The sequence below is a fragment of the Sarcophilus harrisii genome, chromosome 2 (assembly GCF_902635505.1).
Source record: "Sarcophilus harrisii chromosome 2, mSarHar1.11, whole genome shotgun sequence".
NCBI lineage: Eukaryota > Metazoa > Chordata > Mammalia > Dasyuromorphia > Dasyuridae > Sarcophilus > Sarcophilus harrisii.
In genome coordinates, this window is record NC_045427.1 from 81,766,745 (window position 1) to 81,790,939 (window position 24,195).

The 24,195-nt window shown below is 33.1% G+C and overlaps 1 protein-coding gene across 4 annotated transcripts in view; it reads left to right on the plus strand.

The window, feature by feature from the left end:
- Positions 1 to 24,195, plus strand: part of EML4 (EMAP like 4) — a 144,282-nt gene that overhangs the window by 88,250 nt on the left and 31,837 nt on the right. For all 4 annotated transcript variants that reach the window (XM_012540246.3, XM_012540247.3, XM_031950406.1 and 1 more), the window contains 7 exons: positions 1,428 to 1,497; positions 3,069 to 3,179; positions 5,615 to 5,710; positions 12,592 to 12,726; positions 12,843 to 12,978; positions 20,097 to 20,248; positions 23,930 to 24,055. In XM_012540246.3, coding sequence (XP_012395700.1) covers positions 1,428 to 1,497; positions 3,069 to 3,179; positions 5,615 to 5,710; positions 12,592 to 12,726; positions 12,843 to 12,978; positions 20,097 to 20,248; positions 23,930 to 24,055 — 826 coding nt within the window. The remainder of the gene's footprint in view (positions 1 to 1,427; positions 1,498 to 3,068; positions 3,180 to 5,614; positions 5,711 to 12,591; positions 12,727 to 12,842; positions 12,979 to 20,096; positions 20,249 to 23,929; positions 24,056 to 24,195) is intronic.

Below are 24,195 nucleotides of genomic sequence, written 5' to 3' on the forward strand. Positions count from 1 at the left end.
TCAATAAATGTATTGCAAAATTATCATATTGGTCCAAATACAAGTCAATTTTTTTTTTTTCACCAAATTTGAATTATGGGCCTGAGATTTGAATTTTAGTATATAATCACAGTTATACTAAGAAAATTAAAATGCCAAAGATAGAGAGAAGAGGTGATAAAATGAACTTTATAAAAACATGTTTTTTAAAAAATTCCCACCAAATGAGTTTTTATATGTGATTTTGCATGGTTTTCTGCGATATCTATAAACACATCATATACTGTATTTCTTTTAAAAAAGATAATATTTTAGTCATATTACCTATATTTGGGTCACTTTTCTTTCATTATGTTTATAAAATTAAATGCCACTGTTTGTTTATTTTCCTGAATCTTACCATATTTTAATGCTGTTATTGAATTTTTATTAATAATTTCTCTAATCTTTCTTTTCCTCTATCCCAGGGGTCCTCAAACTTTTTAAATAAGGGGCCAGTTCACTGTCCCTCAGACTGTTGGAGGGCCTGACTATAGTAAAAACAAAAACTTTGTTTTGGGGGCCTTTAAATAAAGAAACTTCATAGCCCTGGGTGAGGGGGATAATCGTCCTCAGCTGCCGCATCTGGCCCACAGACCATAGTTTGAGGACCCCTGCCCTATCCATTCCCATTCTAGTCATTATGTCTTTATCTCCTAGCAGAGCCCACTTGATGTTGTTAATTGGTTCCATAAAAGTACAGTTTTGTGTCACGTTACTTTACAGGGACAGCTTATGCAATAAGAGCTATTAAAAAATATGTGTTCTTAAGCAGATGGAGGGGTGAAGAAAGGTATATGGTTTGGAAGTAGACTAACAAAAGAAGTTGAAATTATCTTGCTGAAGGACAATGTTTTTTGCATTGCTGCATCAACTAACATTGTCTCATAGTAGCTTGCCAAAATCTATACCGATGTCATGAAAATTTGATGTCTGTCCTTTAGCCAGATAATTGTAATAATAGTTTTATATTATCAAGTTTTTTTAGTGATTAATTACTGAAATTATAATTAAGTATCAGAGATGAATTAGTTTCTTGAAATATTTTTTTTAAAACTTTTGGTAGAAAAACATTTCACTATGTTCATTTAATACATAGCATTGATGCAGCTTAAGAAGAAGATTCTGATATGGCATTTACATTTCTTTAGTTTTCATAGGCTAAAAAGAGATAATGAAATTGAATTTTTTTTTCAGTTCAATTAAACATTTATTGGACATTTGGTATGTGCTAGATGTTAATATGATAATCATTTTTAAAATTGAAAATAAGATAATTAGATAATAAAACTAAAAATACTTTTTGGAAGATGTTGATATTAAAGTATATCTTTGTTCTTTGGAATGCTGTCTCTAATGCTATTAATGTGGATTTTGGGTTTTTTGGGGGGTTTTTTTTTTTTTTTTAGCCTTGCTGTACATCCTGACAAAATTAGGATTGCAACTGGACAGATAGCTGGAGTGGATAAAGATGGAAGGGTGAGTGATAATTTAAATATTGTGACCTAGTTGAGATTTTCAAGCTGGAATTGGTTTTATTTTTAACTTTAGAAATACTTTATTAATTAATTTATTTTCTTGATTATTAAAAATTATAGCATAAATAGAAGTGATGGAAAATGACCATTTTTAAAGAATAATGAATTTCATTTTATATCATAATTACTCTTTTCCAAACGATTGTTCAATTCATAATCCATTTAAGAGAACAATGATATCTGAACATTTATTTTAGTATTCTGACTTAACCATTTAAGAACTTACATGAGAAATTCCTTAAAACGTGCCACTTAGGGTAGTAAACTACATTAAGAGAAGAGTGGTATCTAAGTAATAAGGAGATTATAATCCCATTTTTTAGCCTCCTCTGTTAAAGAGTACATCTGAAGTAGCATTGTGTTCAGTTCTAAGAGTCACATTTAATAATGCTGTTAATAAGCCAAAAAAAAAAAATGCTAAAAAAAGGTCTCAAGTTTATGCCACATGAATATTGGTCAAAGGAAAAGAAAACCTTTATTCAAGAGGAGACTAGACTTTGGGGGTTCATGGGAATATTCTTCCTGTAATTGACTCATTTTCCTGGGTCTCAAAGAGTATTACTAGGAATATTGGGCAGGTGAAGATTTAAACTTGTTCTAAGAAAGAAAATGCTTTTCCAACCATTAGAATTTCTCTGATGGGGAATAGGCTGCTTCAGGAGTAACTGGGTTTCTACTGTAGTTCTTCAGTCAAAATTTTGATAGCTACTTTTCAGGTATCCTGTAGCAGATATTCTTATACTGATTGGACTAGATGGCTTCTGTTCCCTTCTAACCTTGGAATTCTGTAGGATTGTTTGTTCAACATTATAATGAAACTTGATAAGACTTTCATAGGAAAGAAGTATAAAAACTTCAATTCCATAATATAAGAAGAAAATTCTTGACACTAAATTTTTAGATTTTTGGAGCATTACTTTTATATATTTCCCTTCTCAGAAAAATTTCAGTGGCACTCCCCTTTTAATCTAGAATAAAAATACAAATGAAAAGCATTTAAAGTTTTTAAAAACCTAACCCCACCCTATTTTCCCAGCATAATTATACATCATTCTACCATTTTACTAAATTGGTATTCTTTGTTTTCCTCCAGCTCCAATCTCTAGGTGCTCTTATTTCTACTTCTAAAGTAGTATTTCCTTATGACTCAGAGTTTAAGCACTGCCTTTTACTTGTTTTTTTTCTGATCACCCCCAGAACTTGGTTTTGTTTTGGTTTTTTTATGTATTGTATACTTATTTATATGTGTACCTCCCCAGGAGCATTCTTTATTTTCATAATCCCAGTGTCTAATATGGTACCTAAGGTTTCTGTGACAGACACTTAATAAATGTTTGTTGCTTGGTTGATTGAATAATTTATATTATCCTATTTTTTTTCCTTTTAATTCATCATACTAGTTAAGTTATTTTTATGTGGTAATTGTTATGGTCTTGCTATTAATTTAAGTAAATGATTGGTTTATTGCCTATTTTAACTATCTTCCTTATGCTTGTCACTTTCCTTTTGTAGCCTCTACAACCCCATGTCAGAGTTTGGGACTCTGTCAGTCTGGCCACATTGCAGGTCATCGGGCTTGGAACTTTTGAACGTGGAGTGGGTTGTCTGGATTTTTCAAAAGCAGTAAGATTTTTATAAAGTTGGCATTTTAGAAAATTTTTTGAAGGATTAATGTGAAATCAAAGTCACATTAGTTTGCTGTCAAAGTCACATTAGTTTGTCTAAAGAAAGTTAAAAAGTTAAACATTATATATTCCTTAAGCTAGTAAAAGTTTACAGATTGTACGTATACCCAAATCCCATTGTAAAACTCTACCTTAAGAAGTGAAATCCCCTTATGAAGTTCTTAACTAAACCCTCTGGAGTCAGTTTCCAGAAAGGAAGATCTCACCACTTTTTGTAGTAATTTCAGTTCAATTCGTGGACTGCTTATTGGTATACCTGTTGTAGCCTCTCTTTAAAAGAAAACTATGAGCCCTTTGAGGGCTAGAAATTGTTTTCTTTTCATATTTATATTACCAATCCTTTACACAGTATCTGTCGGAAAAGTAGGTGCAGAATAAATATGAAAGATGAACTGCAAGGACCAGTGTCCTTAGTATTAAGGTTAAGTAATATGCCCAGGATCACATAACTATTATGGTCAGAAGTGGGACTTGAACAGTGATCTTGCTGACTTTTACTGTTTACTTCACTTTCCATGCAGCCTCTCAAACTTTAATCAGATCAGTCACATTCAGGATATTATAATTTTTATTAATACTAAGAAGAGGAAAGAGAATTTTGAAGTGAGAAGGAACCGACCTAGAATAGAATGAGGACACTGAATTATCTGTCATAGAGAGAGAGAGAAGGCAAAGAAATGAGTTTTTCTGAAAGGTTTAGAATGGGACTAGAGGGCAGGAGAAGATGAACAACAAATACAAATTTTGCCTGCTTTCATCTCTCCCTTGGACCCCAGATTGCTGCTGCCATGGTGCTAAAATATGAATTAAAATAAAGCTCAATTCTTCAGTTTTCTTCATTTCAATACAACATTCCCAGTGTATGTATGCTCTTCTGCTTACAGATTCTCTAGTTCAGTTATGTCTGTCTGTATTTTGTCTCCACTCACATACTCATTAATAGGAGAGACACTTTGATTTCATATTTTCAATAAAGTATTCTGTCATTTCCCCATTCAAGGAAAGATCAAGGGATCTTCAGAAAGCACTCCCTGGAATATCTGCTATTTCTTCTTTATTCTTTGCATGTATAGCTCCCATATACTATACCTACTACTTAGTGTGTGCTTAATAAGTTTGTCAATTGAATACCTAGAAAAGCAGATCAGATCTCCCATCAGCACTAGTTCCTAAACTGTGAAATCCACACTAAGGAAATGGAAAGGGTTGATGGAAAAATAGAATGGAATTTAATTGCATTTTGATTATAGTAGCTTACTCTTAGTTAATCTGTAATAATAATTGACCAGTGTGTTACTGATTTTCTTTTCCATCTCCCATCAGTCCTCTGAAGATACTAACAAAGGAAAAATTATATAAAGATAGGCACAGAAGAATGAATAGGAGAATTCAAAGGGTCTGAAAAATCTAAAAATTGTTTATTATATTTTCAAACTGAACAATCTAGAGTTAGATAATTCTTGAAGGAAATCAACTTCACAAAAATGCAAAACTAGAAAAGGTTAAACATTATGAAACCATGAAAACCTCATAAATTAAATACTAGGAATAGGTATTATATTTTTTTTTTCTAATTTCCAAGACATATTTGTAAAACCTCATACTCAGCATTTATAACATCATTTCTTACTAAACCCCTGCATTTCTTGCTAACATCTGTTTTTGTTAATATTATCACCATCTTCCCTTTCTGTTCTTTCATGTCTAGTCAGTTGCCAAGTCTTAATACCTTTGCAATTTCTCTATCTTTCCCTTTCCTCTGTTCTCACAGCTACCACCTGCTGTCTTATCTCCTTTCCAATTCGTTATTTGTAATCTTCCTAATGTACCATCATTCCTCTGATCCCAGAGTTAAATCCTTGACTCTAGCATTCAAATCCCTTCATAGTCTTGATGCCATCCTACATCTCCCTTGTTTTTTAACAGTATTACCGTTCATATGTTCTAACCAAGTTTGACTACATGGATTGAGTACATCCCTCCCCCCATGTAAAAAAGATTACTTAGCTCTCCTTTGCTTATAACATTCTGTTGTATATCCCACTTATTTATATAGACGTCATCCTTTTTCCTTCCCATTTCCTGTGTGCCCTCCTCACAACATTTGACCCTAAGCTCCTTGTGTATAATAATGCTCACTTTTCATCATTGTACTACCAGAGCCTAGCATAGTGTCATGCATAAAGTAAGGATTTAATACATGTTTGTTCATTCAAGTTATATTTTAATATTTTAAAGAAATTGTAATCTATTCAGAGTTGTGCTTGATATAATTATATGGCATAAGGAACAATTGTTTGAGTTTAATGATGTATTTTTAATGGTTATTATGTTTTATAATAAAGTATTTTTGTGGGCTTTTCTTTAAAATAGGATTCAGGTGTTCATTTATGTGTAATTGATGATTCCAATGACCACATGTTGACTGTGTGGGACTGGCAGAAAAAATCAAAAGGAGCAGAAATAAAGGTAAACTGTAAATCTGTTGAAAACTAAGACTGTTACAAACTACTTTCTTGCTTAGCTAGAATCATTATATTTTGGCTACATTCTCTACCCTAAAATGCTAAGAACTTGTCTCTTTTTGTTGTTACATAATAGTAATTCATTATAAATAATTTATATTTATATGCCCTTGATATTCTTTCAGTTATATAAGATTAGATTTAGCATAGGTCTTAAACAGCTATCAGTTGTATAACAAAAATATGCTACTAAGGTATTAAAGAACATAAATATATCTTGAAAATATGAAAGATATTCTTGATCCCTATTTCCTTTTCAGGGATTATAACAATGTTAAAGTTGGACATATGATCCTTGCTTTCATCTATTCAAATCTGTTTAGAAGTCTTCACTATTCCCTCTTGCTTACCAAATGAAATTCAGATTTCTTTCTCATTTAAGAGACTCCATACAGCTTGGCTGCATCTCATATTTGAACTTTTTCATACTATTCACTTCTACATACTACATTTTACATTTCAGCCAAATTAATTACTTTCTGCACTCCAAATGTACTTTGCATTTTATTAATACCATGCCTTTGCTCAAACTATTTCTATATATGTTCATCCCAGTCTCTTTCTTTTGTATTCCTAACACACTATTTAAAGCACATTACAAAGGCTATCTTCTCTATAAAGCATTTTCCTAGTTAGTAAACATCTTCTCCTTGGACTTCAGATAATATTTTGATATATAATTCTCATGTGTTGATTATGATAATTATCTCTATTGTTGCCATAATCCCCAGTATACTATAAGAAAGGTAAATTAGAGCTCATATTTTTATCTAAATTTTGTAACTTGCCCAACACCTAATATGATAACTTTAACAGTAATGGGCACTTTAATAAACAATTTATTAAATGAATTAATGAATGAGTTGAATGAATTAAATCCAAATGCATTTTATAAATAAGAAAATAGTGGAACAGATTAGGCAAGGTGCTTGATCAAGTTCATGTGACTAATTAGTGGCAGAGCTGTAAATAGAACTTCAGGTTCAGGTAAGTAATCTTAAGTCTAATAGGGATTTTGATTTTTAGATATGCAACATATTCAGTGTGAATTGAACTCCAGGAGGAGGAAGAAATTCTAGCTCACATGAAAATCAAGACAGAGACCAGCACACAGATACCAGGAACTGAGTGCAGAGTTGAGTTAGTTTTGAAATGACGACAACAACAACAAAGACCAAAAACAGGAAGAATAAAGTGAAACTAAAAATTTACAACAAGATGTAGTACAGCCTAGCATGGCAGCAAACACCAGTAATCCTTACTACTAGGAGAGAATGAAGCTGGTGAATCACTTGAGTTCAGGTCCTTAGCTGCAGGAAGGCTAAATCTAATCTAGTATCCATACTATCTGACACCAATATGGTGAGCCACCGGGATCAGGTCAGAAAAATGGCATATTAAAGTTTCAATGTTAGTGTTACATCCCAGTATTTGGAAAAAAGGATAGATTCCTAAAATATTATGAATTGAGGCCATACCCATAAAATGAGATATTTTTAAATGAAAATAATTATGTAGTTATCATATTAAAATATATTCATAGCAGAAGGGTTTTTTTTTTACGTTTTACATTTTTGTTGTATCTTTTTTGGGGGCCAGGCAATTGAGCTTAAGTGATTTGCCTAGGATCACCCAACTAGTTAAGTGTTAAGGCTGGATTTGTACCTGGGTACATCTCACTCCAGAGCCGATGCTCTATCTATTGTGCCATCTAACTGCCTCATACATCTCATATTTTTTTCTTCATTTAAAATAGAGATATATTTTGGGGGCATCATTTTTTTTTTTTTTATCTCACCCAAGCTAGATATACAAAGGCTATGATGTGTAGGAATTTTGACCTGCGTCATTTTCAACCTCAAATGGTTCTCAGTCTGTCTCCTCCCCTTCCCCCCAGGCAACCTGTTGGATCTTTTCTCCCATGGGCTCACCATAATAAACTGTGGATGTCTGATTATTAGTTTGACCCACTGCAGCTCAGAACTTGAGATCTCGTCCACTAGCTTCTGTTTCCTCAATAGCAGGGATAACACGTATAAGACATCACAACTATATTCCCATGCATTTTTCCTATTCAAAATAAGCCAACTTTGGAGGGGAAGAAAGTATAATCTTTGTTTCAGATCAGTACAGTAATGTCCTAAATGAATTTACATCATTTACTCTGCTTTTGAGCCAGAAATAACTTTCATTCCCTCAACTTTCCAAAGTAACTGAAAAATGCCTAAGACACATTCAGCTTTTGAATATTGTCCTCAAGGTCTTCAAATGCTATCTCTATTTCATTTATGCCATATCCCTTGTAAGTTTCAGAATGATAGTCTGCAATTTGGAAAAATGATTTTATTTTGTGTTTTTCTCCTTTCTGAGTGAGATATCATTGTGGAATTTGGGAAGACAAGGAAGTTTTGATTATACCTAACAACTAATGAATTAAAGCCTAGGAAAAACACAAGATTTAAAAAGCAGAGCTAGTTGTAGAGTGTCTTTTCTAGCTGTTATTCAGGTTAAATGAAATACTGAGTATTAGATCATTAGGAAAGCTTTATTGAGATGTATAAACTTTGATTCTATATATGCAAAATAAACTTTTCTTCTTAATAGTAATGTGATGGCTTGCCTTTGTTTTCATTAAAAGAAATTGTATTCATACACAAGTCTGAATCAAAACAGAAGAACGACTTGGTTTTAAAGTTTAATCAGAGACAGGTTTTTTTTTTTTTTAATGTGTTTTGTGAGTGTGTATTTTTAAACTTTTCAAATTAAAAGCCTACATTAAAATCTAATTTAAAAGCTTACATCAAAGATTATTTCATTTTATAGACCCCCTCCCCCCCTCCACAATGTACTTTATTTTCACTACTATATCCAGGGGTAGGGTAAGGAGGATGATATACTAGGTGAATATTTGTAATTATGTAGCTTTTATTTTGCATGCTGAGTCATCAGGCTCGATAACTTTTGCTTTCCCTTGTGCTATGTTGCTTGGCTTTAACTAAAGACATTTTGTTTTGTTTTAAAAAGATGAAGAGTTGGAGCATTTTATGCCCATTCAGTATTAGTAGTTATTATCATTATATCAGTATTAGTATTAGACTGTTAACAAATTCAGCAGGATAACAGTGTAAACTAGAAGATGCAAAGTAGACTGAATTGGTTTTGATCTTAATCTGAACATTGATGACAGATGATGACTTACTTGAAAATCAGGCCAAAAATGTTCAGCTCCACAGTGCTACTCAGAGTGATGTACACATTAGGTTGTTTCACAGTGAAGAAAGGCAGGTAGATGCTTGCAGTCAACTCAAGTGTTTTAGAAGCTTGTACAGAATATCCCTATATAATCAAATACAAATAAGAAACTATGAAAATGGGAGCAGTAATTGATATTCTGCATTAGTTTGCCATTTGAAGAAGCTCTAACAAAAATAGTTGATTTAACAGCCTTTACCACAAGGAGCTGATCATTAAGATGAAAATGTTGTAGAAGTCTAAGGGTCATCTAGTCTTTTTTGGGGTGATGGGAAAGGGAAAAAATATATTGAACAAGAGGTAGACCTGTGCTCTAACTCTTATCAGGCAACAAGTTAACTGAATCTATCATTTTTGGGGAAAAATCTTTGGTCTCATTTTTTGTTCTGTCATGTAAGAACTATACATTATTATTTTTTAGTCATTATTGAATTAGTTTAAGAAACTATTTCATTCTCTTTGTCTTTTGCTGAATATTGCAGTGATAATCACCATAAAAAAGGAGGGAGGAGAACAATGTCCCTCTCCTTAAGATTTATAAATTAAAATTTGCATTTTGAAGAATAATAGGTTTGTATTGGATTTCAGAGTTAATGATTTGTTCACCTTTGCAAAGGATCCCAGTTTTTAATAGAAATAAAGTTTCCAGGAATTTTTAATGGGGGGGAAATACAGTGTTTATTTTTACATTCCTTTTACAGCTCTAAAATCACATAGATAATACAGGGATACAAAAATGTATTCTGTGTAATTTTTCTAATAAAATCTTGTTTGATAATTTTAATATGTTATGCAGTAGTAGAAATACTCATTTAACTATTTTTAAATGTTTTACATTTTGAAGTTTGGGAAATCTAGCATTATAGTTTTTGTTAGAAATGTTTAAGATATTAAACAGCCATCCTCATTTTTATAAAATTAAGGAAAACTTTGATAATGGAATGTGAAGGGCCCTTCTTGGTCCTGCTTGAGAATGGATTGTAATGAAAGAATTGTCAGTTGGCAGGAAGGGTTCAACTTTGGAGGAGAGGAGGTGTAGAAAAAAGAAGCTTATTGGTTAGCTCTCTAACTTTATTCAAAGGTCGTCAAATAAAGTTTACACTAAATCCAATTCAGGGTACAAAATGACCAGCTTTTAACAGGGAAAAAAAAAAAAAACAGAACAACATTAAAGATCCAAGATTATTCTGCCTTAAAAAAAAAAACAAAAAAACCCCAAAAACTTTGATTTCCTAAAGATGCAGATGTAAGAAGAACTTTTTTGAGCTACCATCACGGTAGGAACTCTAGTTTCATACTCTTTTCCCACATGGACTTGCAGCAATTGCTCATGTATTTGACAGTGGACAATACTTATCCACTCTCAAACACATATAAAATATTAATTTTCTCACAAAAAAAGTTGAGGGGAAAACCACAAATCTTGTTGAAGACAACTTTTGCCAAATATAACTTAATTTACCTGGTCATATATTCTTATCCCTCACCATCAGCAGTTCTGGCATTTTCATTTTAAATAAGAAATCTAAGATAATACTGGTGAGTTTAGGTGTCAGAAGAACCCAGCTTTCAGTCCTGGTTCTGCTATTTACAAAAGAATTCATATTAGAATTAATAATAATAGCTGATGCTTATGTAGCACTAGGAAGGCTTATGAAATTATTTTCTTGCAACAATCTAATAAGATAGATGGCATCACTATTACTCTTTTTATATTATATTTATATTAGGTACTCAAATGATTTGCTCATCATAAAATGTGAGTTGGAGGTGATTAAAGAAGCCATTGAATCCAATCTTTACAGCAGAGGTCTCAAACTCACAGCCTATTAAAGTCCAGAATGCCGCTCAAATCAAAAATTAACTTTTTTGTCTGCCACATCACACTGACTTGTGTTGAACTTAACTACTCCAAAACCAAAGCCTTATTCTCATGAAGTACTTTCCAGTTATGTATGCCTTCCCTACTCCACACTTACATAGTTGATATTTTAATCCTTGTGTAAGACTTTACATGTAAGGTTTACTAAATTGAGGTAGTAACATAATCCACTGAGGAAATTGTTGCATTTGGAATCCTAGGACCCGGCATCAATTCAGGCTCTGCCATTTAATCCCTATGTCTGCTCAGTGAGGTCATTTTGTGCCTTTGTACATTAGTTTTGATTGTTTTTTTTTGTTTGTTTGTTTTTTTGTTTTTTTTGAGGGAGTTAACAATAAATAACCTCTCTGAGGTTCCCTCCAGCTCTAAATCTATGACCTCATGAATTAATCTAATTTAAATATGGACTACTATTCTAGACTTCAGGAAAGTATAAAACACCTTTTATGACTCTAAGCTACCCTTGGAAATAAAGATCCATCTTTTTGACACCAGCATTCTACCATTGTTACTCTTTGGCAGTAAGCTCAATCTACACACACACATGGGCGCGCACACTCTCTCTCTCTCTCACAGCATACAATGTTTGATAAAGAAATAAGAATAAATATTTCAGAGGGCAATGGAAAGGCAGATGTAACTAGAACTCCATAAAACACCACAATTAAAAGATGTCATCAAAGAAGAAAAGATGGGCTAATAAGAGACAATAGGTGAATAGCCAGAAGAAAAAAGAAAAAAAGACTTTATGCAGTCTAGTGGATTTGGACCATTTTGTAGCTTGCTTTTGGGAAGTCATAGTACAAATCATATGAGATGGGCAAGGGTAGGTGAATTGCAATCTTATTGTAGAGAGCTTCTGAATTTATAAGATCATAGCTCTGTTTAACTATTTAAGTAAACTCATTAGAGTGGAATTTTTAAATCTGACATGTTCCATGTATAGAGTTCATTTGAACTGATAACCTTTACAAAGAAATTAATTATAAAATAATGCAAATGTCCAAAAGACTTCTCTCTGAAGCAGTGATAATAGAGCATAAAATAAGAGTACCAGTAAAATCAATGCAGTATCTGTTCTGGCTCAATTGCCACATAGCATTTCATTTATGTTTTTGTTCTCATCCATTTTTTTTCTTTCTGTGAATCAATGAAAAACAGACTTAATACTTTCAGTTGCCACTGAAACACATTACTGTTAATAAACTCAAAAAAAAAAAAAAAAAAAAGTTTAAGATCCTAACAGGCACAAGGATTCTTTGTTCCAATTTTGACTCTATCACAGATATTCCAACTCCCAGTTCTAAAACTGTTCAATTTTTTCATATTATTTTGTGCCATGAGTTGTTTGGTTTGGTTTCTTGGTTTTGGTTGTTCAGTTTATTTTTTAACAAGTAGGTTTACATGCATATTTTTTCTAATTTACATAAACAGATGGATTACACTACCATTATAGACACCATTCCTAGCCTTTTGAAGCCTAGTAAAATGGATAGGTAGGTAGGTAGGTAGGTAGATAATGTCAGTCTTTAAATCAGAAGTCAACAAGAACCTCACACTAAAAAAGGCACTGAATCTCTCCTTAATTTTATGAAAGTAGTAATGCCCTTAAAAGGCAAGAAAGTATAATTATTAATTTAGTGACCAGAGAGTATACATCTTCTAAAGTTTTGTTATTTTTGTTTCCACAGACTACAAATGAAGTTGTTTTGGCTGTAGAATTTCATCCAACAGATGCAAATACAATAATAACATGTGGCAAATCTCATATCTTTTTTTGGACCTGGAGTGGGAATTCACTAACAAGAAAACAAGGAATTTTTGGAGTAAGGAGCAGAATGTTATAATTTAATTTAGAAAACAAAAATGTAATATGTTGAATTAGATTAAAGTATATAGATCTATAGGAAAATTTAAAAATTCTCTCATTATTTCATTACAGAAATATGAAAAACCTAAATTTGTTCAGTGCTTAGCTTTCTTGGGGAATGGAGATGTTCTTACGGGAGACTCAGGTGGAATCATTCTTATATGGAACAAAACTACTGTAGAACCCACACCTGGAAAAGGACCTAAAGGTATAGTGTGCAATTACATAATTATTGTTCATTTCTTTTATGTTTCCTGATTTCTACTTCATTTCTTATGGTTTTATTTAGGTTACATGAGATGGAAAAGTAAATAGGCAATATAAAAGGAAACCCCAAGATACAGTGTTATTTTTTCATTGAGGATTCCCTAAAAACTGTTGGCTTTCTTAAGAAATATATTTTCTGAAAAAATAATTCATGCCATGCCTTGATGGCTTGCTTTTTTAAAAAGCACATAGCTCTGATTTAAATGTAATGATCAATCTTTAAAAGAAAAAAAAAATTTTTAAGGGCATGAGGCTAACTTAGGCAAGACAAATTTGAATTGGAATACCAGTACCAACACTGATGCCAGGTACCTAATCATGAACAAATTACTTGACATCCTTCAACCCTTGTCCTCATCTGTGAAATGAGATGATGTGTATAAAACATTTTGTAAACTTTAAATTTCTATATAGATGTCATCTATCGTTACTAAGACAATCCCTAAAGAACTTGAAATATAGTTGAAGAAATAACATATGAAAAGTTAACTAAACAAGATAATATAATGAATGTTTCAGGAATGATACAGGGTATGGATACTACAACATTTCAGAAGAGGGATGATTATCCCAGACTGGTTTGGAATTGGGCAGATTTCCATTTCCATTGCAGTTTGAGGGCAGAACGTATGTGTTTCTGACATTCCGTGTTGGAATTCTGGACACATTTTTCACTGAAACATTCTAAATTATTCAATTCATTGAATAATTATAAAGAACTATTATGTGTAATATTCTGTGCTAAATATCAGGGATAGAAATACAAAAATGAAAAACACCTTTTGTCAAGGAAATTCTATTCTACCAGAGATAATTATATGTACACAGGTAAGTGTAATTAATACAAGGGCAAAAAAAAGAGCCAGTCAGTATTATTGAAAGAAAGAACATGTAGCCTGGAAGGAGAGGGAAACTGAATTAAAAAGTTGCTATCTGGGTTGATCCTTAAAGAAATTTAGAAAAGAGGAATTGAGTTCAAAAGAGAAAACTTCATGCAAAGGACAGGAGATAGTGTGGTATTTAAAGGGAAATACTGTGAAATAGGTCTGGAAAAATGTGTTGTAACCAGATAATGAATAATTTTAAGGGATTGACTAGGAAGCTGATCACCTGTAAAACATTGCTTTTAATTCAAAATACATAGAATACATCCTATAGAAGCAACTTAAGTTAAAAATTTGTCTAGGGACTCACAATATGAAAGTTGCCTATACTTAAGAGTTATTGTGTATTTAGTGAAAAGTACATGGGCGTTGGAGTTGGGAGCATTTCATATCTGAAGTAGGAACATTTAGAAATCTTATAACCAAAGACAAGTCACCAACTTCTCTAAGCTTCACTTTTCTCCTTTACAAGAGGGCAACATGATACTATATAAGTATGAGTAATTGTGGTTGTTGGAAGGAATAAAATGGTTATCTTTTGATTTTATGATTCAGACTTTTGACTAAAATAGAATAGTTGTTTATAAAATTCAGAACAAGGAGAATCTGTACACTCAAGTAAGACTGGGTCTGAGATCTATCACATAGAAGGCTAAACCTTTTACAGGATGCAGGAATAATGTGTCCAATGGAAACTTTGGCACTCATTATCCAGACTCAAGTCACAGATCTAGGGCTGATGGAGGAAGAGGCTTCCTAAGTCTGAACCTAGGAGGAACAATCCAGGGTAAGGAATAGATGCAGGTTTTACCCTATGTGCATAGCAAGAATGAAGTTCAGAAGCAATTAGCAGCTATGTGACTTGGACTCAAGGAGAAGAGCAAGTTCTCAATTCCAGTTTCTTACTCTCTGAAGCCTGCAAAAGATTAACCAGGTCACGAATCTTAGATCAAAAAGAAGCACACAGTTCTATTCTTTTGAACCAGCAGAGCTTTTCCCTGCTGCAAGTAAGCCAACTTTAGTAGTAGTCCAGTGTGTTCAAACTCAGGATCAGGATAGGAACTTGCAGATCTCAAACTAGATTGGACAGTTATCAGACTTTAGACTTTGCCCTAGATTATAAGTGTTAAATGACAGGAGAGGTGTAGAAGAAAAAATTGAATGGGGAATTAACTGCTTGTCACAAGAAGTACAAAACTGCCCAAACAGGAAACTCCTTGGAAAGTAGAATGGGATAGAAACTAATGACTCCACAAGATCACAAGAAATATTAAAGTTAAAAAACTAAAATCAAGAAATGTAAAGTATCTTATAGTAAAAACAGCTTCCCTGGAAAACAGCACAGAGAGAATTTATGAATCTTTGGACCAAAGCCATGATGTAAAAAAGAGTATAGACATCACATTTAGTACATAGAAAAACTACCCAGACCTCCTAGAATTTTAAAGCAAGATAGAAATTCATTAGTCAGTTATCTTCTGAAAGAAACCCTAAAATGAAAACTCCTAGGAATGTCTTGGCCAAAACTCAGATTCTGGGAAAAAGAAAAATGCAGCAAGCTTACAGAAAGAATTCAAACACTAAGTAGCCACAGGCTTATAACCAAGAATAATTTATGTGGCAAAATTTGAATTCAATTCCACAGGGAGAAAAATGGATCTTGTATTGAATGGGAGGCTTACAAGCTGTCCAGATGAAAAGTCTAGACCTACCTAGAAATTCTGAAGTGCAAAGATTAGTTAAGAGAACCAAAAAAGATAAACATGAATGAACTGTCTTAAGGGACTAAACTTACATTCCAGTGTTAAGAATGTGGTTTCATAGAAACAAAAGGATAGTTGTATCACAAAAGAGACATTTAAAAGTGTCAGATACTGCAGAGGAGTCTTAAAAGGATGAGTACTGAAAAAGATCGTCGGGTTTAAAGATTAGAAGGCCATTTTAGTGACTTTTGAGAAAGTAGTTTCACTAGAATGGTTGGAGCAGAAGCCTATGACAAGGAGTTAAAGTGGAAAATGGATCACAAGTAAGCTACAAAATTAATAGTGTCAAATAATGTCATTTATATAACAATTTAAAGTGTGCAACCATTTACATTACAAATATCTCATTTTGTCTTCACAATAACCTCTGGGAGGTAAGTGCTGTAATTATCACTTTTTAGCAGACTAAGAAACTGAAGCAAAGGTTAAGTGACTTCACCAGTAAATGTCTGAGGGTGTGTTTGAATCCAGGTCTTACTGATTCCAAGCCCAACATTCTATCCACTTCATATCTAAGCAACTTCATATCTAAGAATCTTAATCATCTTCACTGCTTTTCAGTAACGTGAATAGGACTGCCATGAAACTATGTTGAGATAATATTTTGTTTGAAGTTATGTATCATTATTTGGTACAATTTTTTCAGTATGAAATTTATCTTTATTTTAATCCAAAGTTTTTCAAACTGTGATATTTTGTATCTCTGGTCCAGGACTAATACATTCCATTAATATATTTCAAATTCAAAAAGTATTTCAAGGATGAATTAATTTGGGAATTGTTAGATTAAGGAAACACCAGTATAAATCTGATGTTTAACCATGATTGCCAAATTTGGCAAAAATGTAAAAGTCATTCTTTCAGCCATTTATGGGCCTTAAAAAGAAGTCCTACAAATATATTTTATTTTGACAGGTCAGGATTAGTTTGTGTTTCATGGTAATTTTTGTTGAATATTTAGTTAAATAAAAAGAGGGTTCTGCAGTTAAATTTCCATAAATTGGTGCAGTTAAGCCAGAATGTATACCAGCCTATAAATTCTAATGTAATTATTTTTCTTGGCAATCATTTTAGACATTATTGAATTTAAAGTAGTAGCCTTTTTTTTTTTAATATATCTTTGGTTATAGCCAAAAAAGGAGGAGGGGGGGACTCATTTGTAAATCAGTTTTATCTGTAAATACTAAAGGGAAACTTACCCTAGATTTGAGTCTAAACCTGAATTACAAAGATTCTTTTAATTATATTAATGTGAGATTTTTTAGGAAATATATTGAGGAAAAATCTACTAGAATATAAGATTATTCATGTTCAGCCGAATTTAAGGCTAACATTAGAATGTTAAAGTTTGTCCTACTAGGCTATAAGTGTCTAAGAATTCTTTTGCTTTAGAAATCTATAGGATGGTTATTTTTTAAGCCTGTATTTAGGAGAATAGAGAAGATTTTGATGGAAATTGGTAAACTATGCTTTTATATTTTGTGATTGTTTAATTAACATAAATGATCTTAATTTTTTTTAGTAGTATATTAACTCCATGAAAGAAGTTGTCTTTTTTTTTGACTTTTAAGTCAGCTATTTTGAGATTAATGGTATGAGTAATTAGCTTATTAGATTTCTGCTCTATTCTTTGTATTTGGGCATTTCTTTTCCTTTCTTCTTGTCCAATTAGAGCACCAATGAAATAATAGTAGGTGTACCATCTTATCTTGTCGGATCACATTTGTCAAAATGGTTGGCAGGATCTTCTACTTTCTTTGTAGAAAATGTTTTCTATAGTAATCTTTAACTCAGAACTAGAAAATACATTAGTCCAACACTGAATAGAGTTCATTCCTTTTACAGATGGAAAAAAACGACTCAAAGAAAATGACTTCTAGCTTCAGGCCACTCAGCTAGTTAATGTGAGAGCTGGCACTAAAGCCCTCTCTCTCCCTTTTTCTTTTTCTGTCTGTCTGTCTATCATTTATTCTCATATTTTCTCTCTCTCTCTCTCTCTCTCTCTCTCTGTCTCTGTGTCTCTGTCTCTGTCTCCCTCCCTCTCTCTCCCTTCTCTCCTTTTCTTTCTGTGTCTCCCCTCCTTCTTTCTCCCTTCCCCCCCCCCCCGTGTGTGTGTGTGTGTGTGTGTGTGTGTGTGTGTGTCCCTCCCTCTAATATCTAAAAATTACAGTTCTATTCCTATCTATATGCTTAGAAAAGAGGGTCATGAGGCAGCTAGGTGGCACAGTGGATACAGAGGCGCTGGACTTGCAGTTAAGAAGACCTGAGTTCAAATATAGCCTCAAATATGGACCCTGGCCAAGTCAACCCCTTACCTCTGGAGAGGGGAAGGAAAAGAGGGTCATGTTTGGTATCCCCAAAAGGCTTCTTAGAACTTTTAAACTTTCAAGCATTTATATAGCAAAAGAAAATTAATCATCTTACTTAGATTAAACACTGTTATTAAAAAAAAAAAAATCTGTCTTGTACTGTACTAGGCTAAACCCTATATCACATATGAGCCCCTTAATGATAAGAGCATTAGTCTTGGAATCAAAAGACTTGTTCTATCTCTGGCAAAGTAGGTATATGAACTTCTACAATGAGTTTAAACTCTCTTTACTCTAGTTTCTCTCCCTGTTTGTAAAAATAACAATTCCTACTCTTATAAGGATCAACTGAGGAAATTATAGGAAGTATAACTAAAAAAAGTGATCAAAAATGTTTTTCCATTTGTTTTGGGGAAAGGAAAGTCTTATTACTGTTTATAGTTCTGCTGTGTTTACTGTTGGTTGACCACAAAAAAATCAACTCTGTAGTTGCTTTATAGTGATTACATAATGAAGCACTTTGAAAATTTTAAAACACTATACCCAAGGATAGTTAAGCTTTTATTGAGCATCTGCTATGTGTATGTGCTTAGCACTCTGCTGGATTGGGCCATAAAAGAAAGGGATATGTGAAAGAGTGGAGAAAGCATTGGGCTTACTGTAGCACTAATACCAAAGATTGCAAACACATGGAGTTTTTGTTTTGTTTTGTTTTGTTTTAATTGGCAGACATAATTTGCTAAAAATTATTTTCTAAGGCTTTGAGAAATGGAAATTAAGTAATTAATATCTAGCTTCTCTATAACTTAAGTGTGAAAGAACTTTGTTTTTTCTTTGAGGGGGAGAGGGAAAAGGGCAATTGGGATTAAGTGATTTATCCAGCTAGTGTCCAAGGCCACTTTTGAATTTAGGTCCAGTTTACTCTAGGGCCAATGTTCTTTCTATCTACAGTGCCACCTAGCTGCCCTTGAAAGAATTTTCCTAATCTAGTAAGTAAAAAGGAGTTGATATACATCACTTCACATTCATGCCTTTATTCCTTTAAACTCTCTAGTTAGGTTTCACAATTTAAATAATTTTGGGGCAATAGGAATTTTGAGGACATAATGAGGGATTAACTCTTTTTGGAGCACTCAATAGGTTCTTCATCACATTGGAAACTTCTGCATCAAAAACTGATAGAATTTTATTGATGCAAAGAAATACCATTTAAGAAGAAGCAGGGCTTCTATGTATCCCCAGGGCTTAGCATAGGACTTTGCATATATAGCAAGTAAGTTCTTAATAAATGCTTTAAAAAAAAAATCATAACCTTTGTAATGTAAAAAACCTACACTTTAATTTTTTTATTTTAAAGAGTAAATAGGCAGAGATCAGTAAACTATTATTCAGGATTACTTATTGTAAAGAATCGACAAGAAAATTATTCTTCTTTGAAGCCATCTATTAAATAGATGTGAAACAGAATTCTTCATTGGGATTGAACCTATATTACTTTGTGTCAAATATCATTTTGCTTATTATATTAATTGATACAGGAGATAGTCTGTCTCAGTAATTTGAGTGAAAGAATTAATCAGCAAACTAGTATTAAAAGTTTTTAATGTGTTCCAGGTGCTGTGTTAATTGTGAATATATAAATGATAGAGAGCAAGATAATCTTCGCCCGTTAGAAGCTTGCATTCTAATGGGGGGACTAAGACATTAAAAGGAGTTAGAAAATATTCCCATGCTTTGAAACAACTGGAAAGTACCTTTGAAGCCTTGTTGGACACAAAATATAATGAAAGCTTAGTATCAAAGCACCCAGATGCAGAGTGGGATTACTAAGGTGATAAATAGTTTTTAAACAGGTTGAAATAGAAGGGCAGGGGCAATACACTTTAAACTATTTTCAGACATTTAGTATTTTTTTTACCTTAATGTTCAGATTCTTTAAATAAATTTAGAATATATCTTTAGTCTTTCCTCTGTAATTTTGGTTTTCTGAGTTATCGAATCATCTCAGTATTCTGAATTGTTCTACATATTTCTTGTTTCTAGCTCTATAATTCTAAACTCTTAATGGAATGGCCAATGTTATTTTTTTCCTCTTCACTATAGGTGTGTATCAAATAACCAAACAAATCAAAGCTCATGATGGCAGTGTTTTCACACTTTGTCAAATGAGGAATGGGATGCTACTAACTGGAGGAGGGAAAGACAGAAAAGTAATTTTGTGGGATCATGACCTAAACCCTGAAAGAGAAATAGAGGTAAGAGGGGAGACTTTGATTCTAAATAAAATTATTAGCCCTTCTCAAACTCTGAAATAGCCAGTTACAGATGAAGATGGAGCAGCTAGACAGTACCATAGTACACAGAAAACTCAATTTAAGTCAGGAAGACTCATCTTCTCGAGTCCAAATCTGGTCTTTGACACTTTCTAGTTGAGTATTCCTGGGCAAGTCACTTCACTCTATTTGCCTGTTTCCTCGTCTGTAAAATGATTTGGGGAGGAAAACACAAACTCCTCCAAACTCTTTGCCAAGAAAACCTCAAATGAAGTCACAAAGAATCAAACACAACTCAAGACAACTGAATAGCGATAACATAGATAAAGATTAGCACTACTGTTTTGATCCTTGGCTTGCCTTCTGTGCTCTCCCTCTTTCCCTTCCTTCCTTCCTTTTTTTTTCCCCCTCTTTTCACTCACTTGCTTTAAACATGGGAAAACTATGTCAAAATAATGATTTTTGTCATTTACAGTTACCTTTCTTAGAACAGGGATGTTAGCAAATAGAAAAACCCTTTATTCTTAAAAATAAATGGTGGTGTTCCTAGCTGTGTGACCCTGGGCAAGTCATTTAACCCCAATTGCCTCAGCAAAAGGCAACAAAAAATAAAAAATTAAATGGTGTTGGGGAAAAAAGATTATTTGTCCTATATATCCATTAGTCTATAAACATTTACCATTCAATGCCAAAATTATTATCCTATAATTTTCTAAAGTACTGAAGTTTAGGTACAAAACTTTAAACTGATTCCCTTCATCTCCCAGATCCTGAAGCAATGTAGTGCTGTAATAGACAAAGCGCCCTGGCTTTGTGGTCAGACATGAATCTGTGCTATAGTTCACTTCAACCTCTGAATTCCAGGGTCCTTATCTATAAAATGGATAATACTCATGGGAGCTACTGTTATTTAAGTTTGGATTTGATTTAATAGTTTCTCGAAGAAATATGGCAGTATCTGTAATTGTAACCAACATTTTACACACACACATACACCCCACATATTGCAAATTACAAGAAAATAAAGGGGGCACTAGAATAGTCCTTTCCAATGGGAACTGTGCTTTTACTTCCAGAAATCTCTAGTTCACCTAAAATGTAAACAAAAACTCAAATTACCAGATTTTTTTTCATCTCCTGACCTCTGTGAGAATATGAGCCCGGGAACAGGCAAGTTTTTTGAAATTGTTTTTCACAGAAGACTGTCTCTTCAGTCATACAACTAACTGGAAATAAAAGAAAAGCTTTGTGTTTACTATTCAACAATTGCTCCTTTCCCTCATAAAAGACATTTTTCTGTGTAAAATAAAATGTAAACTTAAAGGATTTTTTTCATACTACTACCCCTGTGTATGTTAAGATCATAACAGAATCATTTAATAAGATGCAGCCACAAAAAAAGAATTTTTTTTCATCAAACCTCTGATGATTAATATGAAGCAAGGCATAAAGTGTGTGTGTGTGTGTGTGTGTGTGTGTGTGTGTGTTGTGTGTGTGCGTGCGTAGGTATGCATGCCAGTCATATCTACCACTATCTTGGATGATGTCTTACACAAAGTTAAAATATAAGAGAGATTCTGTATAGCCAGTGAGATTCCCCATGGGGACTTGTCTGTAGATCACAGTGTATGCATTGCATCAAGTTCCACAATGCCACAGAATCTCTTCTGTAAAAATGAGTCAGTAACCATTTATTTAATTTCTATTATGTGCCAAAGACTGTGCTAAGCAGTTTGCAATCACTTCATTTGATACTTAAAAGTCCTAGGAGAGAGGAGCTATTATTACCCTCATTTTACAGATGAGAAAAATAAAGCAAACAAGCAGAGCTTTATTGAGTAGCCCAAGATCACACAGCTCATAATATGTAAGTCTGCTATTGAACTCAGATTTTCCTGACTCCATGGCCACCACTCTATCCCACAGCATCACCTAGCTGTCTAATACTTGGAAATGCAGTACTATCTTATCCAAAAACAACCCCCCCCCCAAAAAAAAAAAGAAAAAAATCAAAAAGACCTTGAGATTATATAAGATATAAACATGTACTTTTCAGTGATGTCAAAATCTAAAGTTGCTTTTAAATAGGATTCAGAGTGGTGGTTGATTTGTTTTTGTTTGGGCAGGTTAAGTGATCAAGAAAGGAAAGTCAGTGAGTTTTCTTCTTCACTTTAACAACATATCAGTTAAATAATATATTCTCTTCCATTCACTTGCATGATTCCTGTTCTTTCCCCACCCCCATGCCTGAAGTGCATTCCCTCCATATTTTAAAATCTTTCTCTCTTTCTTTAAACTTCAGCTCAGTTTCTACCACCTTCTTGAGAATTTCCTGATTTCTTTCTCCCTCAAAGCTAAAATTGATTTCTTTCTTTAAGATAATTTTTCTACTTGTCTGTATATGTGTCACATACTCTGATAAAATGGAAGACCCGTGAAGGCAAAAACCTAGTTTTTCTTTTATCTCTGTATAGTCAAGAAATGACGTATTGCCCCATAAAAGGTATTTATTAAATATATGTTTTATTAAATTTCATTTTTTTCAAAGTAGGTGAATTTTTGTTTTATAATTTTATTTATTTTTATTATAACTTTTTATTGGCAGAGCTCATGCCTAGATAATTTTTTACAACATTATTCCTTGCACTCACTTCTGTTCCGACTTTTCCCCTCCCTCCCTTCACCCCCTTCCCTAGATGGCAAGCAGTCCTATATATGTTAAATATGTCGCAGTATATCCTAGGTACAATATATGTGTGCAGAACTGAACAGTTCCCTTGTTGCACAGGAAGAATTGGATTCAGAAGGTAAAAATAACCTGGGAAGAAAGACAAAAACGCAAGCAGTTTACATTCATTTCCCAGTGTTCTTTCTTTGGGTGTAGCTGCTTCTGTCCATCTTTGATCAATTGATTCCATCAGAATACATAGTAGGTGAATTTTTAAATAGGAGTTTTTCTGAAAAGTTGAACCCTGACAATCTCTTGAGTTTTGTTTCCAGATAGATAGAAGCTGATTCATAGTTTGATTGTCATAGCTTTGGACCAATCAGACAATTCCATTTCCCCTAATTTTTAACTTTCTAGTGGAAAGTGCAACTCCTTTGTACCCAGAGAAATATCCAATTAGTACCATTTGCACTTTTTGTCCTTTGTTCTAGAATAAAGTTTTCCATTCTGTTCTTTGATAATATCTATTTTCACACCATTAGAATCCTATTTGGACCAACTAAAGAAGGAATTAGTTGTTTAGGTAGAATACTTAGTATACTTTTACCTAGAGAGTAATTAATAGTAATTTGCACCTAATGTGGCACTTTAAGGTTTTACAGAGCTTTTTCACTTCATTTCAGTGACTCTTTGTGTTGAGTATTAGGTATATCATTACTCACACAGAAGAAGAAACTGGATAAGAGAAAAATGAAGAGCCTTGTCCAAAGCCACATACCTAGTTAGTAGATCTAAGATGGGAATAAGTGCAGGCCTCTCAACGCTCCAAGTCAAGCAGTTTCCTGACATATAGTGCTATCATTTTATTGATCAATAGTTGACGCCCTTCCACAAAAAAAAAATATAAATGTGTACTCCAAATGCAGCCTTCAAAGACCCTCATTACTGTGTTTATTTAAATGTACAAAATGGCTTCACAGAAATTTAATTTTTAGGTTCCTGAACAGTATGGAGCAATCCGAGCAGTTGCAGAAGGAAAGGCAGATGAGTTTTTAGTTGGCACATCAAGAAATTTTATTCTACGGGGAACATTTAATGATGGTTTTCAAATAGAAGTACAGGTAAGTCATTTTGTTTTTCAGCATTAAATAAAATTCTTAGTAAGACCCCCTCTCCCTTTTTTTGCTCTTAACATCTATTTTTTTTAAATAAAAATTATTTTGAGTTGTCAAGTCCTTATTTTTGTCTTCTCATTTCCCTT